General features: G+C 31.3%; 2 protein-coding genes across 5 annotated transcripts; both read left to right on the top strand.

The window, feature by feature from the left end:
• Positions 1-4,455: 4,455 nt before the first annotated feature.
• Positions 4,456-5,933, top strand: LOC123198403 (membrane steroid-binding protein 2-like). The gene is made up of 2 exons (XM_044613108.1): positions 4,456-4,880; positions 5,296-5,933. The coding sequence occupies exons 1-2, from the start codon at positions 4,570-4,572 to the stop codon at positions 5,642-5,644; spliced, it is 660 nt and encodes a 219-aa protein (XP_044469043.1). The 5' UTR covers positions 4,456-4,569; the 3' UTR covers positions 5,645-5,933.
• A 3,540-nt stretch (positions 5,934-9,473) lies between these two features.
• On the top strand, positions 9,474-16,032 carry LOC123198331 (single-strand DNA endonuclease 1). Of its 4 annotated transcripts, none has more exons than XM_044613017.1 (14): positions 9,474-9,690; positions 9,774-9,937; positions 10,439-10,500; positions 10,624-10,772; positions 11,304-11,351; positions 11,482-11,554; positions 11,648-11,728; positions 11,979-12,038; positions 12,150-12,261; positions 12,780-12,858; positions 13,412-13,494; positions 14,066-14,160; positions 14,916-15,046; positions 15,377-16,032. In XM_044613017.1, exons 1-14 carry the CDS (start codon positions 9,623-9,625, stop codon positions 15,921-15,923), a joined length of 1,752 nt encoding a protein of 583 aa, XP_044468952.1. In that variant the 5' UTR covers positions 9,474-9,622; the 3' UTR covers positions 15,924-16,032. The 4 variants fall into 4 exon arrangements, with proteins under 4 accessions (XP_044468952.1, XP_044468954.1, XP_044468953.1 ...); XM_044613019.1 differs by having other exon boundaries at positions 11,304-11,355; positions 11,534-11,554; XM_044613018.1 differs by having other exon boundaries at positions 11,304-11,355; positions 11,655-11,728.
• The last annotated feature ends 557 nt before the right edge of the window (positions 16,033-16,589 follow it).

Here is a 16,589-nt window from a genome sequence, read left to right as displayed (position 1 = left end):
AGAGATTTGGGATTATTATATTCTGTCAAATCCTCTAAAAATCCTAGTTTGGTTGGATGTGCAGATGCTGATTATCTTTCTGACCCCCATAAGGCCCGTTCACAAACGGGATATGTTTTCACTTATAATGACACAGCTATATCATGACGCTCCACCAAGCAGACCTTGGTTGTAACTTCTTTAAATCATTCAAAAATTTTAGCTCTCCATGAAGCCAGCCGAGAATGTATATGGTTACGGTCTATCATCCATCATATTCATAATGCATGCAGTCTTCCTTCTACAACAAACACTCCTTTCATATTATATGAAGACAATGCAGCATGTATAGCCCAAATTAGAGGTGGGTACATCAAAGAAGACAGAACCAAACATATCTCACCGAAGTTTTTTTACACTCATGAGCTCCAGCAGAGTAAAAAGATTGATGTCAAGCAAATCAGATCCAGTGAGAATCTTGCAGATTTGTTCACTAAAACACTATCGACATCAACATTTGAGAAGTTAGTGTATAACATCGGTATACGGCGGCTCAACAAACAACCAAGTTAATCCTACTACAAAGAGGGGGAGCGTTCATCAGGCAAAATTTTGAAGTTTATCCAATATTGGACAAAAGGTGCATTGTACTCTTCTTTCCTTCACTAGGTTTTATCCTACTGTGTTTTCCTAGTAAGGTTTTTAATGAGGCAGTTTAAGCACGTCTAATGCCAACTTACAGGACATTTAATAATTATGTTCCTTTGCTTTGATTTTTATTCCATTGGGTTTTTCTTTAACAAGGTTAATATAATTATCTGTAAGTGGTGAAAATCCAAGGGGGAGTGTTGTAGAAGGTGAATTTTCCACCACGTGAGAAGACTTTGGCCATTTGGCAATGGGAATGCATTAATGGCTTTAGAAACTTAGCTTGGAAGAAAGTTATTTTTACCGGCTGGAGGGGCGGCAATTCTCTTATAAATACTCCCCCTCTCTTCATGTAATGTACACACAATCCTTTGCTTTCTTCCTGCTTCTTCTTGCTTCTTTCTTCCTTCTGCCGTGGTTCTGTCTTAATAAAATTATAAATTTTATTTGGCAAGTCAATTACTTTACCATTTATTTCATTAATTTTATAACAGTTTCTAGCTGACCTTTTGTTGTCAATTAGTGTTTTTCCAAACGGAGTTTGGATCATTGAGACTGTTGTAGACCAGTGAAGTCATAAATTTCAAACTGTGAAGATTTCAAGTGGGAATAAGTCCTTCGGCCAAAAATGTATTATTTTTTGCTTTGTAATTTTGCACCTATCAAAAATATCGACTTGGCATGTGGCTATTGTCACAGGAGTAATTTTCCCAACCATATATAAAAAAAAGGATGCAGCCAAGTCTCCTGACTTAGTTCAGCAACGTGAGATTTGGAGGGAGCTTCGACAATGATATACACTTAGCCCAATCACAGGAGTTGATTACCATTTGGGTTACAAAAAATAATATAATTTTTTTATAATTACTTTTATTTAATTGTCCAAAAGACTTGTTCCCCTGTAAAGGTAATTGTAATATTAAATTTATACTCTCTAATTTTTTAAAAACTCAAATTTTCAATTTTGAGTAAAATTCTGTTAAAAAACTATTTAAAAATTAAAGATAAAATCGTTATTTAATAAAAAAAATAAAAAAACTAAAATTTTATTATATTTTTTCTTTATTAGTTTAAAAATTTAAGAATTTTTTCCTATTTAAAGTTTAAAAAGTGATAATTTTTTTTAGGGTTTTAAAATCATTATCAGAGATGACGAAATTCTCTTTGACGAAGATGGTCTTAGATGAAGACATTTTAATTGAGACAATTTTGTCTTTATTGAAGGAAATCAATATCATCGATGGGTGGAAACAAGTTGATATGAGGAGATAAGTTGGGAGGAAGAGACAATACAAACTAAAAAAACTGTTTGAAAAATCAATAAATACAATTTATAGTGTAGGGTTTAGAGACTATAACCCAAACTGAAAAAAATAATTTAAAATTTTTTTAATTCAAATTAAAATCAATCTAAATTATAATTTTTAAATAGTTCAATTTAATTTTATGATTTAAATCAAAATTATATCCACCTTATTTCCTATCAACCTTTGCAACATGAAGACCCAAAAACCATTAGATCATTCTTCAACAATCCTCGTCTATAATTGAAAGGTGGATGACAATTGACAGTACCCGTCACTTCCACTTAGCGAAAAAAGGGACTTTTGTCTTTTATTTTTGATTTTGATCTCCACCCATAGTCGGGTTTTGATTTTGTTTTTGTAATTCGTTCATTGGTGCAAGATTTCTAGCGAAGACTTTTGTTTGTATGTTGATAAGGAATCATATGATCGGATATAGAAGAAAATGATCAATTTACTAGGGGTGTAAGCAATGTTGGGTTGAACCGAAACCAATTGGATAAATTTTAGTTAAAAATTTATTTGTAAAAATTTCGATTCCAATTTCTAAATCTTAGAAATTAGTTGGTTTAGTTCCTATTTTTCTAACAAGAACATAATATATTCTTATCTTACATCTATAATCATCAGTATCTTATGATACGATATGATATAGATAAAAAATGATATATATCATGAGGTGTATCGTAATTAATATGATACAGTAAATATATCGTACGATATGTTATATATTACTATACGGATCGATATATTTTTTTGATAAAATAATGATGTAACAGAGATGTGTATGAAACATTTTAAATTTTCAAAGGTATTTGTGATATTTTTTAAAATGATGATGTATTAGTTATATTTTTTAATTATTTTATTTCTTAAAAACTATATTATATAATATAATACGATATTCGATATATGATACGTAAAATTTAGTTTTAATCTACGATACGATATACGATTCAATTATCATGCTTGTAGAAATTAGAGATTATCAATTTATCATCTACCTTCCTACCTACTTCAACAAACTCAAATTACCTAATTAACCCTCTTGCTGTCACATAAATTTTGTCCACAATCTATTTTAATGCCAAGTTTAAGAGACAAAATAATGCCTATAACAGCAAGACGGTTCACCCACCAAGGACAGTCATGTAATTCCAAAATCATAAAAATAAACAAATTAATGTCTCTTTATAAATGGTTTATGTGGTACATGAAGAATCTCAAAATGCAGTTGAAAATTTATGGTAAGATAATAAAATTTCAAATTTTTATATAAAATTATTAAAAATCATTAATTTTTTTTTCTATTTTATTCCAAATATTGCCCACACATTTTTATTTTTATTTTCCAATATAAATGAGCATTGCTCACACATAAATTTTTTTTTTTCACAAAATAAATACATATTCCAAATTTTCATATACTCAAAAATAGTAATTGAAATTTAAAATTCCAAGTTAATAGATTCAAATTTTATTTTTAATAACAATTTCGACAACCCTTTGATATTAGATTACGATTAACAGAGGAATATAATTTATTATTATTCTTAAATTAAGTATAATAAATCAACTCAATTAAGAAGGTGTTTAGTTCGAATAATATTTGATTTTGATTAAAAATTATAAAATTAATTTTAATTTTATTATAAATTAATCTTTATTTAAGACAAAAATATATAACTAAAAAATATATTAAAAATAATATATTGGTAATAAAATAACAATTTTAAAAAATCAAATTAATTAATATTATAATTTAACAATATAAAAAAATTTTAATATATTATTAAGATAAATAATGTTATAAAGACATGATATTATATTTTAATATTATTTTATTATTATTACCCAATTAGTTATAAAACATAATAATAATTTGTATTCAAAGATTTTTTATATAATTTATCTTTGTGATAATTTTTTTATAATAAAATATTATTCGAACCAAACGCATCGAATGTTAACAAATATTTTATGAATTATTTAAACAATAAAATTATGTACATATTATTTTGAGTACATAATTAGATATACAAATGATATATTATCATATAATCAGATGTTATTTTATTTTTAATCCAATCACCTAATTATTAAATAACACATTATAGGATTTTTTTTTTTGGTAACGTGAAACTCTACCCAAGCCGAACCACACTCAAATAAAATTATTTGTATATAATTTTAAATACATAATTAAGTATACAGATGATGTATTATTTTATATTTAATCCAATCACCTAATCATTAAATAACACATTATAAGATTTTTTTATAATAAAAAACTCTATCTAAATTAAACCGTATCAAATATGAAAAATCACGATTGAACCATCAGAAAATACTTGGGTCTATATATATTTATATATAAAATATATTTTTTTATTACTCAAACTATTTATCGGAGTTATAAGATTTTTTTTTTATGATATATTTTGATATTGGAAAAAGAGAAAGTATTAATTAAAATATTTTAAAGAATTTAATTCGGCTAATGCAAAATTAAGACCGAACTTGAAAAAAAATCTATATACTGTAGAGAAGATGGTACACTAGACAAAAACATCTCCCTCCTTTTCGGCTACTCCCCTCTTTCTCTCTCCTCAATTGAAGAAGAAGACGGCAATCAACTATGGCGCTTCAGCTGTGGGAGACTTTGAAGGAGGCAATCACAGTGTACACAGGGCTCTCTCCGGCTACCTTTTTTACGATTCTTGCTTTACTATGGGCTGTATACCATGTGTTATCGGGCCTTTTCGGTCCTTCTGATAATCACTACCAACCGCGATCCAGAGAACTCGAGGAGCAGGTGCAGCCTCCGCCGCCGCCTGTTCAGCTCGGAGAAATCACCGACGAGGATCTCAAACAATACGATGGCTCCGATCCTAAGAAGCCTCTTCTTGTGGCTATCAAGGGCCAGATCTACGATGTTTCCCAAAGCAGGTTTTTTTAATTATTATTATTTTTATTTGTGTTCTATTTGGTTTTTGCTTCTCTTTTTTCTTATTTTTCTCTTAGGGTCAACAGTTTTGAATTTTGTTTCATAAAGTTTAATTTTTTTGGGCTTTTGACGAATGAGAAGTGACTTTTTATAATTTTAGATGATCTAGCTCATACAATTTATTGATATGATACAGAAAATTCTTTACTTTATTGATGATTGTGTTATCTTCTACCGTTTCAATCCTGTGAGGTAAATAATTCGACTAATATCAGCAATTGCTTCAGATTTTGTTGGAAATTTACGATGAAGCATCATTTGTGTATTCAGATATGTGTGCATATAGTATTGCTCAAATGAAAGTTTGAATCTGAGTTGAAGCTTCTGATTTTGATGGAATTGATAACTTTTTTTCAGAACGTTTTATGGACCTGGGGGGGCATATGCGTTATTTGCTGGTAAAGATGCAAGCAGAGCTCTTGCGAAGATGTCTTTTGAGGATAAAGACTTAACTGGTGATATTTCTGGTCTTGGCCCATTTGAATTGGGGACTTTGCAGGATTGGGAATACCAGTTTATGAGCAAGTATGTTAAGGTTGGAACAATCAAGAGCACAGCTGTTCCAGTTTCTGATGAAACTGCAGCCGCTGAATCTGCAGAAACTAAAGAAGGAGATGCTGCTAAGCCTGTCAAAGATGGTCCTTCAGAAACTGCTGCTGTTAAAGCCGAGGAACCCCCATCTGTTAACGATGCTGCGAAGGAGTAATGCTTTGGTTCAATAACTCATAAAGGATACAATTTCTAATGAAAATGCTGAATAAAGAGTAGCTCTTTCTGGCTGTATGCTTCTTGTTATATTTTGTTCACTATAAGTTTACTTTGCTAGTCTAGGGAACTTCTGCAGACTTGCTTTAATGTCTAGATTATCAAGAAAATAAAATAGGCAAATCTTGTTTAATATTCAGACTGGGATTTGTGCGGTTGATGTGTTTGAGGTAGCTAGTACTGGTAAATCAGGAGTTGTTTCATAGAAATATATGTTACTATTTTCGTTTTTTCTTGCTTTTGGAGTAAGTTTTCCCCCATTTACTAGCCAATGGGGAATTCACCATTGCTTCCAGTAAGAGTAATACTGCGTATACAAACAAATTGTGAAATTTATTTAGGTTGTGGGTGATTTAAAAGTGAGTAAAAAAGTAAATAATTATATCATCTAATCACAAGATGTCAGTTTAGTTTGTATGAATAAGTTTGTATAATTTATTTATACGTATAGTTTTATTCTTTGAATAAATCAGTTTTCATTGTAGTTCTTAATTGATCACAGTTTTAAGAAACTAAGCATTGATTCATGTTCTTCATGCTTTCAAAAGAAACATGGAAGAGATGATAACATACTTTAATTTAAAGATGTGTGAAAAGCTGAGCTTGGATTTTTGAATCACATTATGCATGTGTTATCTTTCTTTTAAATCTTTTTTTATGTCCAATATTATTTTATTAAAATCCATAAATTAAATGGATTTTGTTAATCTTAAATTTAATTAGAAAGATTCTCAAATCAGCCTTTATGTTCTAAGATGGTCTGCAGTATAAAAGTCGAGCTCAAGCTGGCATTTGAACTGGTTGTGAGTTTTAAGCTTGGTTCATTAATAAAATAATATTTTTTTAATACATTTTGGTTATAAAGATGTCGTTTTATTTTGAATTTATTCAGTTTGCGAGCTTAACGATTCAAACATCTTTAAAGTTTGAATTTAAACTCAACAATAGTAAACTTTCAGGTTAAACTTGAGCTGAAATTTGCTTAAGTTGAATTTGTTTTAAACTTGTTCAAACCGAGCTCAAATTTGAACAAACTTGGTTGGAATCCAGCCATTAACTACAACACAAAAATAAAAGAGCTCTATTGTATTACTGATTTGGTGCACTTGTGAAGACCATTTGAAAATATTCTATCAGGTAACCTTGTAATGATTGAATACAAATAAAGATGATACATTCTTATAATGAAAGAATATAAGACAGGCTGAAGAACTAATAGATAGCTCACTGATTTGAAGCTTGAGATAAGCATGACATCTGACTTAAAGAAGACAAATTGTCTGATATGGAAGTCTGCAAATGTGTGGTGAGATTATATCCATTGTTGCTACATTTGTTCTCTATCAAAATAGAAAATTAAAACATGAAGCAAAATAGAAAGGCAAGATAAAAATGCTGAAACATGAAGCAAAATAAGCTCTAGTGAGCTCTTGAAGAGGGTTTTAGCATTTCGTTTTTGGTTTTTATTTGCGTTGTTTGGATTTTTCTTGTAAGACCTTTTGTTATAGTCTAAATCATGACGAATACCACACCTAATGGTAGAAACCTTTTTTTTTTTTTCGAGCTTCTTCGAATGAATCTTTCTTCCTTGATTTTGGTGGTCTACTAGTTTTGACATGTTTGAATGGTGGCCAAACTTCTTCCTCATTCTAGCGAACTCTTGCTATTTGGAACAAGATGGTTCATGTGTGCATATGTTTGCATATACACAGATATCCTGAGCTTTGCATCCATGTGTTCTTCAGAGCTGGAAACATTCAAGTGCAAACGATAACAAACAACATGCACTCATGACACCCCAGAAAACTGTCACATGCTACAATCACATGAATGTCTCCCCAAATTAAGTGGAAGTAAAGGAGTTATCCATTCATTTTCAACCTAAAATCTGCATTGGAACCTTTTCATTATTCTTCTCTTGTAAAGCTCTAACAAGCTGAGTAGCCAACTATTAAAAGTTTTAATCATTTTGCTGGTAATGTGATCTGATTTAGTCTTTATGTCTAAGTCATGTCTTGACCACTAGTCAGATTCATTATTAAGAATTTAGTTGTATACACCTTCATCTACCTGTCTCACTTGTGCTAAGACCTCTAAGAAATCTACTCTGTTTGAAATTCTGTTGACAAATTTGACAGTCCAAAACAAGTTTATCAAATGTATCCTAGGAAATTTTTTTTTCCTAAAATTAGCATTAGCCTAGCATAAAACATATCCTTGCATTAGACCATTGAGCTTCTAACCCATTTATAATCCCTTTTTATCATCAATTATGAATGTTATAGGCTCAACATCTCCAAGAAATCATGCAATATGCCAAGAAAAAAAGCCCAAGTGTCCTTGCTCACGATCTCACATGCACAAATTGCTACTAGAGAAATCTCATTGTTAACATCCATTGAGACATTGGCAAGAAATACCCTTCGGTAATGATCTGTGAGATGATAACAAATAGTCTTTAGGGCTAAATTCGAGCTGAGTCAAGTTTGAGCTCAGTTGGAAATGAGCTCTAGCTCGGCTCGAGTTTGATTCGAGTTCAAACTTTAACTAACTCATTATCAAAATTTTTAATTTGCGAGTTTGATGAACAACTCAAACTCTAATTCTAGTTCATTTAAGGCTAACTCGTTTCGGACTCGTTCAAACTGGTTCGAATAAATTCGGTTTGAATTCAACCCTGTTAATCTCTATGAAATGTCTAAATCCCTTTACAAACTTTGTTTTCGCTGCAAAACTTAGAAGATATCTTTGAAACTTAGGGCTCTGTGGAACTTGTTCCGTAATTACTCTAATTTCTATTATAGAACCGAGATCAGTCACTCAATAATGTTGTTTACTTGTACAACCATGCAAAAGCTCTTTTGCAATCATTCCAGTGGTTGGTTTTTTTGGCTCCATATAGCTAACGTTTAGGCATCATTTAGTAATATATCTAATCTAGTTCATTATTTGTCCCCGTTCTGTGACTTGACAAAAACACTCATTTTCTCAACCATCTGTGCTACAATATGAAATGGGCAACTAATTTTTTTAATAGGCTACTTTAATCCTTCTCTTCTTATTATACACCTTTTAAGGGCAAGACCTCCTTCAATGGTTCTTCAAAGCCTTGTCTTGTCAAGTTCTGTTATTATTATCTTCAACATTACCCTTTTCCTCAAACCTATTATCATCCCATGGCAACCTATCTTCCTCAACCCTCTTATCACCACTTCAAATGCCCTCTTTCTCAACACAAATAGGAGCTTCTGCATTATTTTATTTCTTGACACTCTCACCATCTTTTGCAATGCACTCTTTCTTATGAAAAATTTAGATTTTAGCTTCTAAATACTCATAAGCATCACTATTATTGAATTCATCCTTATTACACCCATAAAATAGTATTATTGATTGATCTTTATTAAAATTGTCGTTAAACTCTCTTAATTTATAAAACTTTAACGGTATTTATACTTAACCCTTTTATCATATTTTAAAATGTACTGTTTCTCTTGTATAATTAACAAACTCATTAGTTTTATTACGGAAAAACAAAATTTGATCGTGTGATAATAGTTTAATATGTCTGAGTATTGTTATCTCAAAAATAGTAATTTTATGTTTTTTATAAAAAGTAATATTATATATATAATTTTTATATACAATACAATAATATATTATTATGTGATTGAATAATTAAAAATTAAAATTAAACTAACACTCAAACAAAAAGAGACATTTTATAGTTTGTGCATAAAATTATGTACGCAGTTTTGTGGTTTTTATGAATTATGTGGCAAATGAGTCCACCATGATTCAATTCTCTTGAAACTAAACGACGCCGCTTGACAACGGTTACCCATTGTTACTCCGCCCTAATTCTAGTGTCGTTCATTTTTAAATTCCCTCACTTTCAGAGAGTGCAGAGTTTGCTAAAATGGGGGTGAAGAATTTATGGAATATTCTTGAATCCTGCAAGAAAACACTTCCACTCCACCATCTTCAGTAAGTTTTCTACTTCAATTTCTCTTCTTTAGTCTCCTTTAACGTTTCTTGGACTTGATCTTGTGTTCATTTATTTTCATTAGGAACAAGAGGCTTTGCATAGATCTATCTTGTTGGATTGTGCAACTTAAAAGGGTTTATAAATGTCACGCTTCTCACTCTCACTACGAAAAGCTCTATCTCAGCGGTCTCTTTCACCGTCTCAGAGCTCTTATTGCTTTGAATTGTACCCTCATTTTCGTTACTGGTACTCTCTTTTGCTCTTACAGTCAGATTTCCCCTGTTTCCGATTAAGGTTTATGATATTTCAAGGGACTTATCTGACAATTTAAGGAAGTTTATGATGAGTCTCCAACATCATGAATTGAACTTGAATTTTGATAAAATCTTATGGGAATTCAAGGGAATTTTCAATTCTCTTTTAAGTAGTTGAACTTGGCTTATTGATTTTAGCGAAATTGGATACGGAAGCATTGAGTTTTGAGTTTGTTTTTGACATTGGTAAAGATATCCTTTGTGTTTGATTGAAGTAGCTAAAATGCTTTTGTGGTCGAAGAAGCACCTAGAGAGCCCTCTGGAGAATCATTTGATAAATACTTTCAATGAAAGTGATTTTACATCATGCAGTTTTACCTTAAAACCCTTTCTACTCTCCCAAACTTGACTATGAATTTCCCACTCAGTTGTTAAGTGGGACTATGCATGTTAATTGTATTTGGAAGATTTGACAAATCATTTTTATGCTTAGATGGTTCAATTCCTGCCATCAAATTATCCACTTACAGAAAGCGTTTGAACTCGGGGAATGAGGTACGGAACTATATAAGTTAAACCTGACATTGTGTAATTTCTTGTACAACTTTTGAGTAATAATTGTAATTGGAATATTTTTATTTGTACTCTTGCTAACCTATGTTGATTGATGAAAGGCAGGTGACTGATGATGAAAGGCAGGTGACTGAGGATGAAGCAAACTCAGATAAAGTGACATCACTTAAAAGAAATATGGGATCCGATTTCTCATGCATGATCAGAGATGCAAAAGCTCTTGGATTAGCACTTGGAGTTCCTTGCTTAGATGGGTAATTGTGGTAGAGCTTTAGTTTCCCCTTATTTTTGAAGACAATAGAGTTTGGAATCAAGAAGACTGATTATTTTTGTCAGAATTTAAGAATGTTGAATTGCATCGTCAAGAACCCTGCTTTTTTGTTCCATATTATATGTAATGATTTTCAGAACTTCTCTTCATGATGTAAACCTGAAAATATAAATGATGTGTACATGCATTGTCTAAAAGTTCTATATGTTTGTCTCTGATATTCATAGGGCAAGCACATTATAGGGCTCAGGGTCTACAACTTCTTAGCTTAAGCCATGATTGTACCGTAGTCTCTCAAACAAACCGCAACTAATAATAATGCTGTTTTGGGAAAAATAGTATCTATCCCCAACTAGATATTGACATCTTTTCTGAAGAATTCTAATAATATAGACATCACTAACTTACAAAGAAATGATTATGGAAGTAGATCCTTCCGATGCTTTATGGCTTTCCTCATTTTTATTGGAAAATCCAGGACTCTCTTAACTGTTTTTTCTTTTCCCACTCTCAGGATTGAGGAAGCTGAAGCACAGTGTGCACTGTTAAATTTGGAATCATTGTGTGTAAGATGATGCCTTTTCTTACTTTCTTCAATTATGAATCAGTTTGAGATCATCCGAAATCATTTTAAAATGAACCAATGCTGATTAACATCATAATATTCTTTTCATTATTATTACTATTGTCAGGATGGATGTTTCTCATCAGATTCTGATATCTTTCTTTTTGGTGCAAAGACAGTGTACAGGGACATTCACCTTGGTAAGTGGGTGGAATGCCTTTTTTTTTTTTCCCTTAGAGTTGTTTGATATTGTTTCCTTAATCAACACCAATATTACTAACAATTTTCTTAAGGAATTAGGGGAAGAAGGCCATGTTGTTTGTTATGAAATGGCTGATATAGAGAGAAAACTTGGATATGGAAGGAACTCATTGGTAAGTTTCTATATTTGTTGAAGTTTCTTATCAAACATATTGCTTTATTATTTCCCCAAATATTGGACCTTTTATTATTTTCTTCAGTATCTTTTCTGTAATAAGTATGAATAGAAAGGGTTTGACCAGTTAAATGCATTTATTCAATAAATTCATAATATGTTTTTGAAGCTACTTATTCAATGTTTTTATGTATATACTTAAATCCAGTAATGAGACACATCCTTCATTGTTATTTTTTGATCTTTAGATTACCCTAGCCCTTCTTCTTGGAGGTGATTACTCCAAAGGAGTTCATGGTCTAGGCCCGGTATGCTTCAATTCTCTGTTGCTTTTAAACTCTGTTTGATCACATTTTTCTTATTTTCAGATGGCCATCTGAATAATGCTAATGCTGTGGCAAATTTACCCTTGCCTGTAGGAGGAAGCATGCCGGATTGTTAAATCCATCGCCGATAATGTTGTTCTTGAACGAATTGCCTCAGAGGGACTTTCCTTGGTAAAAAAGGCCAGAAATTCAAGGAATTTAAATGGTGAATAAAGGAATCTTCAATTATACTGTTGTACTACCTTGATCTGATTCCAGTCTTATTAAATTGTCTTTACGATATTTTTGTGGCACCTTTTACTTCGCTTGATTGAATGGTCATGTGCTAAACATGATCTTAGGATTTGTCAAACAAAATTTAGCTTAGTATCTGGAAGTATTCAAATAATGAATTTTAAATCTTTAGATGGCCTTGAGCAAAAGTCTTTGCTTTTCCATTTGGCCTAATTTTACAGAAGTTAGGGATGATTTGTTTCTCTGACGAACAGCAAACTTGACTTCAATATTTTGTATTGAATTGCATAAGGTATTTGCCTATTGTGGTTTGAATGTTATTTAATTGAAGCTTGAATTATTACGTCCTTGGATTTGTACAGTGCCTACTTTTTGAGCAGATTATGTTTGTCAGTTACTTGTTTGACCATTTCAAATGGGAAAAAGTTCTGCTTTATATTGGTCTTTGGAAAAACTTGATATTGGTAGGAACTGATCATTTTTCAACAGGAGAGAATCAGTTTTTGGAAGTGATTGATGCATACACAAAGCCAAAGTGTCACTCAGCAGACTCAGATGCTGTCTACAGGTAAGTAAAAACTTCTTATAATGCTGCTAGTATTGTTATTTATGCTAGTTGCTGGTAGGGGGAGAGCTTTTAGCATTTTATTATGTATGGCATATTTATTTACCTTCTGATGTGTTTTCTTTCCTTATTTTGCATGTTGTGCAATATCCCTGTCCCAGTCTCTTACACACACAAGCATAAATGTGTTTTTATGAGTTCATCATTGTGTTTTGTTCGGTTATTACATTTGAGCTGTAATGTTCATATATATAAATTTTTTGGTGATATTTCTCAACCCAAAAAGTTAATTAGACAAGAAAAACTAATCAAATATATGAAAACTTAAACAGGCACCTTCACATGTAAGGCCTCCGTAAATAACAAAACAATGTAATTTATTATAACTTGCGCTGATTCTGTGTTGATTTATGACTCATTTCAGAAGCTTCAGTTTATAGGTAAAAATTTGACAGCAGTAGTTGAGTTTAGCACATGAAATTGCCTAAATCTTAAGAAATTCATTCAAATATATCTTGTAACAAATTTCTGATGTGAATTTCTCTTATCATAATAGGGTTCTTGTTCAACATCCAATTTTGCATACCAAACTTCACCAAATATGTGCACAGTTCTTTGAGTGGCCTTCTGAGAAAACAGGTCCTTCATTTTTCTTCTGTGTGCATGCAACATGCTTATTAAATTTTTATGTTCAAATGCATTCAGTTCCAAGATTGTTAACCTAGCATTGTTCAGTTTCCAGCATCAAGTTTGTCTAATATCATTTGAAAAAGTAAATGTTAGTTTGTATTCTGAAATTAGCATTTTAGAACTGCTAATTTTGTTTTGTGGAGGCAAGTCCATATATTTTTATTTTCACTTTTATTCTTTTGAAACTTAGAAAAATAAATTTATTAAAATGCAAAAAGGACATTGGTTTTTATATCTTCTTAACCTCTCAGAGCTCAGCAATTTTTATGGTAAGAGCAATAAAATATTAAAGTGTTTGGATATGGTATTCTTAAATCAAGGAGCAGAACATTATTTCTTTTTGAAAGATTTTGTTTAAGTTCATAAAGAGGAACCTTTTGTGATCTTCTAGTGCTTACCTTTTATTTTACTTCTTCAGATCTCCCATGCTTACTTTCCACTTTTTTCACCCAGCATGGAAGTTTTGTTCAGTCCTTTTATAATTTTTATTTTTTATACTCATTTTTTATCAGTTATTCAGATGAGTATATCCTTCCAAAGATTGCTGAAAGAGATTTACGGCGATTTGCCAATTTGCGCACTTCATCAGCAGCAGTTGAACTTCCACTACATAAGGTACTTCTTTATGCAATCAGGAGTTTAATGTTCTTGTATACTTTTGTATGATATGCAAGTCAGGGTATTGATAATTGATTAAGCTACCAAGTAAAGGCCAAAACCCATAATTTAGATTGGAAACATCATCTTCGGGATTTATGGTTAACAATATAAAGATGCCAGTCTAAGTTTCCAAAAAGATCATCAGGGGAGTGCTGATTCCAACTACTACCAAAATTAGATTGCTCTGACTCACTGAAATCTGCTTAATGAGGATTTTGCAAACTATTTCAGAAACTAGATTTTATCACTATATCTTATGCCTAGAGCAAATGCTTGCACTGATATTATGTCGAATTCTGGGCATTTCACTATATATAAAACTTTTTTTTTTTACATCAGTCTACAGGTGTGAACATGATTTTGCTATGTGATAGCTTTGGCATAATTATAACTGATTGGTAGTCTGAACAGTTTTTATTATTTCCATTGAACTAATAAAGAAGAAAAAATTACTCATCAAGACATTTTAGTGCTATACATACTCTATATACATGGCATATTCAAACGTCTTCTATTAATTTGTTTATTTATTCTAGTTACACTTTCCATTTAAATGCTTATTGCATAATTTTTGTCCTCGTGACTTTTTGTTTGCTTGTTAATTCCTACACAGTAATGAATGACAGATCTCTGTTGAGGTTCCCTTAAGTGTGTGTTTGATTGGAGCTTTCTGCCTTACTATGTGACTCACAAAAATTTCTGAATTACAGATGCCAGTTAAGTGCCCTGTAACAGGAATTATCAAACCTCGTAGAGTACGGGGAACAGAATGCTTCGAGGTCTCCTGGGAAGAGTCATATGGCCTAAAAAGTTCTGTGGTTCCGGCAGAACTGATAGAGAGGTATCTCCTCTCTATCTTTTAACAATGCTTATATCATGATAAATCAGTATTTAAATTACACAAGTATAATTTCATTTTAAATTTGTACAAATATACACATTATGGATGTTGGGTCAGGTCTGGTAAAAGCCTGGACTGACAAACTAAAGAAAGAATACGTATGCAAATGGATTATGCATATTTTTGTGTCAGTTTGTGATCAGCAAATGGATACTTTGTCCCGTATTAATGGTATTCTCAATTTGATATTGTTAAAAATCTAAAATCTCTTTCAGTGCCGGAAATTTTTTCTTCTCTTTGTTTAGTTTTTTTTCTTCTTTTTCCCTGCAGCGCTTGTCCTGAAAAGATCGTGGAGTTTAAAGAGCGAAAAGCTGCCCCAAGAACAAAGAAGTCTAAACCCAGATCTCGTATTGATCAGAAACTCCAGGCTCTGTCGCTTGATATTGAATCAGGAAGCAGTTCCGTTCCCAGTGTTGCCTTTTCTTCAAAAACTGTGATGCCAGAAAACATGACTGGTGTTTCAGAAGTCAACTTTACACGGCATGATCCATTCCTTGATGCAGAGTCAGAAAGCGATGGTGATGGCAATAGCAATGCTGCAATGCCTTTGTATCAAACTGCTCTAGAGTCCGAAAGTAAGGCTGATGGCAATGCCCGAATCCCTTCAAATCCAGCTGCTCCAACTAATGCTAATTATGAAGTCATAGATCTTATCAGCCCTTCACCAGCTCACTGCCGGAATGTTTCCAGAAGTCAAAAAATGAGTAATCAAGCTATTAGTGTAATAGATCTAAGTGATTCAGACACTGAAAGATCACCTGAGCATGAGAGGAAGGCCAGAGAGCTTAGATTGTTTCTAGCCAGCATTCCAGATTAAAGACTCTGAAAACACTATCAAGTTTATGCATATTTAATTATTGCATTGAAATCTGTCAACGGGTATAAAGATTACCTGATTCAGTGTTTATGAAGTCGGTTATTAAATATGAGGTTTGTTGTACTCAATGTGGGTAGTTTGATCTTGTAGGTGATAATCTAATTCGAATGACATTTTTCATCTTAAAAAAAAAAAACGTTAGCCAGCTACCACCCACTAGTTTCAGGGGAGTAACAGCCTTTCGATTATGGAAGGATCATACAAAGAACATAATACTAATTGAGCCTTTGATCCGGGTAATTTTTTAGTATCAAATATAAAAGAATATTATATTTAATAAAATTAGTGTATATAAATTCTTATTTTGTTTGATTGATAATAAATTGTTATTATGTTTATTTATGCTAACTTATCTTATATTAAGTAATTATTTAATATATTTTCAAAATTAATAATATATTAACATTTTTATCATATTTTAAATTATGAAATTTTCTTTAACAAATTGTTATTATATTATCAATATATATTTTTTAAAATATTATTTATGTTAATTGTTATATTAATTAAAAATAAAAATATTTTTTGTATTAAAATTTTAATAAGTGAAGATTAACAAAGTTTAAATTTCTTTAATAATCTTTGGCGATGATAACTAAGAAAAAT

The sequence above is a fragment of the Mangifera indica genome, chromosome 15 (genome assembly GCF_011075055.1).
Source record: "Mangifera indica cultivar Alphonso chromosome 15, CATAS_Mindica_2.1, whole genome shotgun sequence".
Taxonomy (NCBI): domain Eukaryota; kingdom Viridiplantae; phylum Streptophyta; class Magnoliopsida; order Sapindales; family Anacardiaceae; genus Mangifera; species Mangifera indica.
This window is presented reverse-complemented; position numbering and strand designations above follow the sequence as displayed.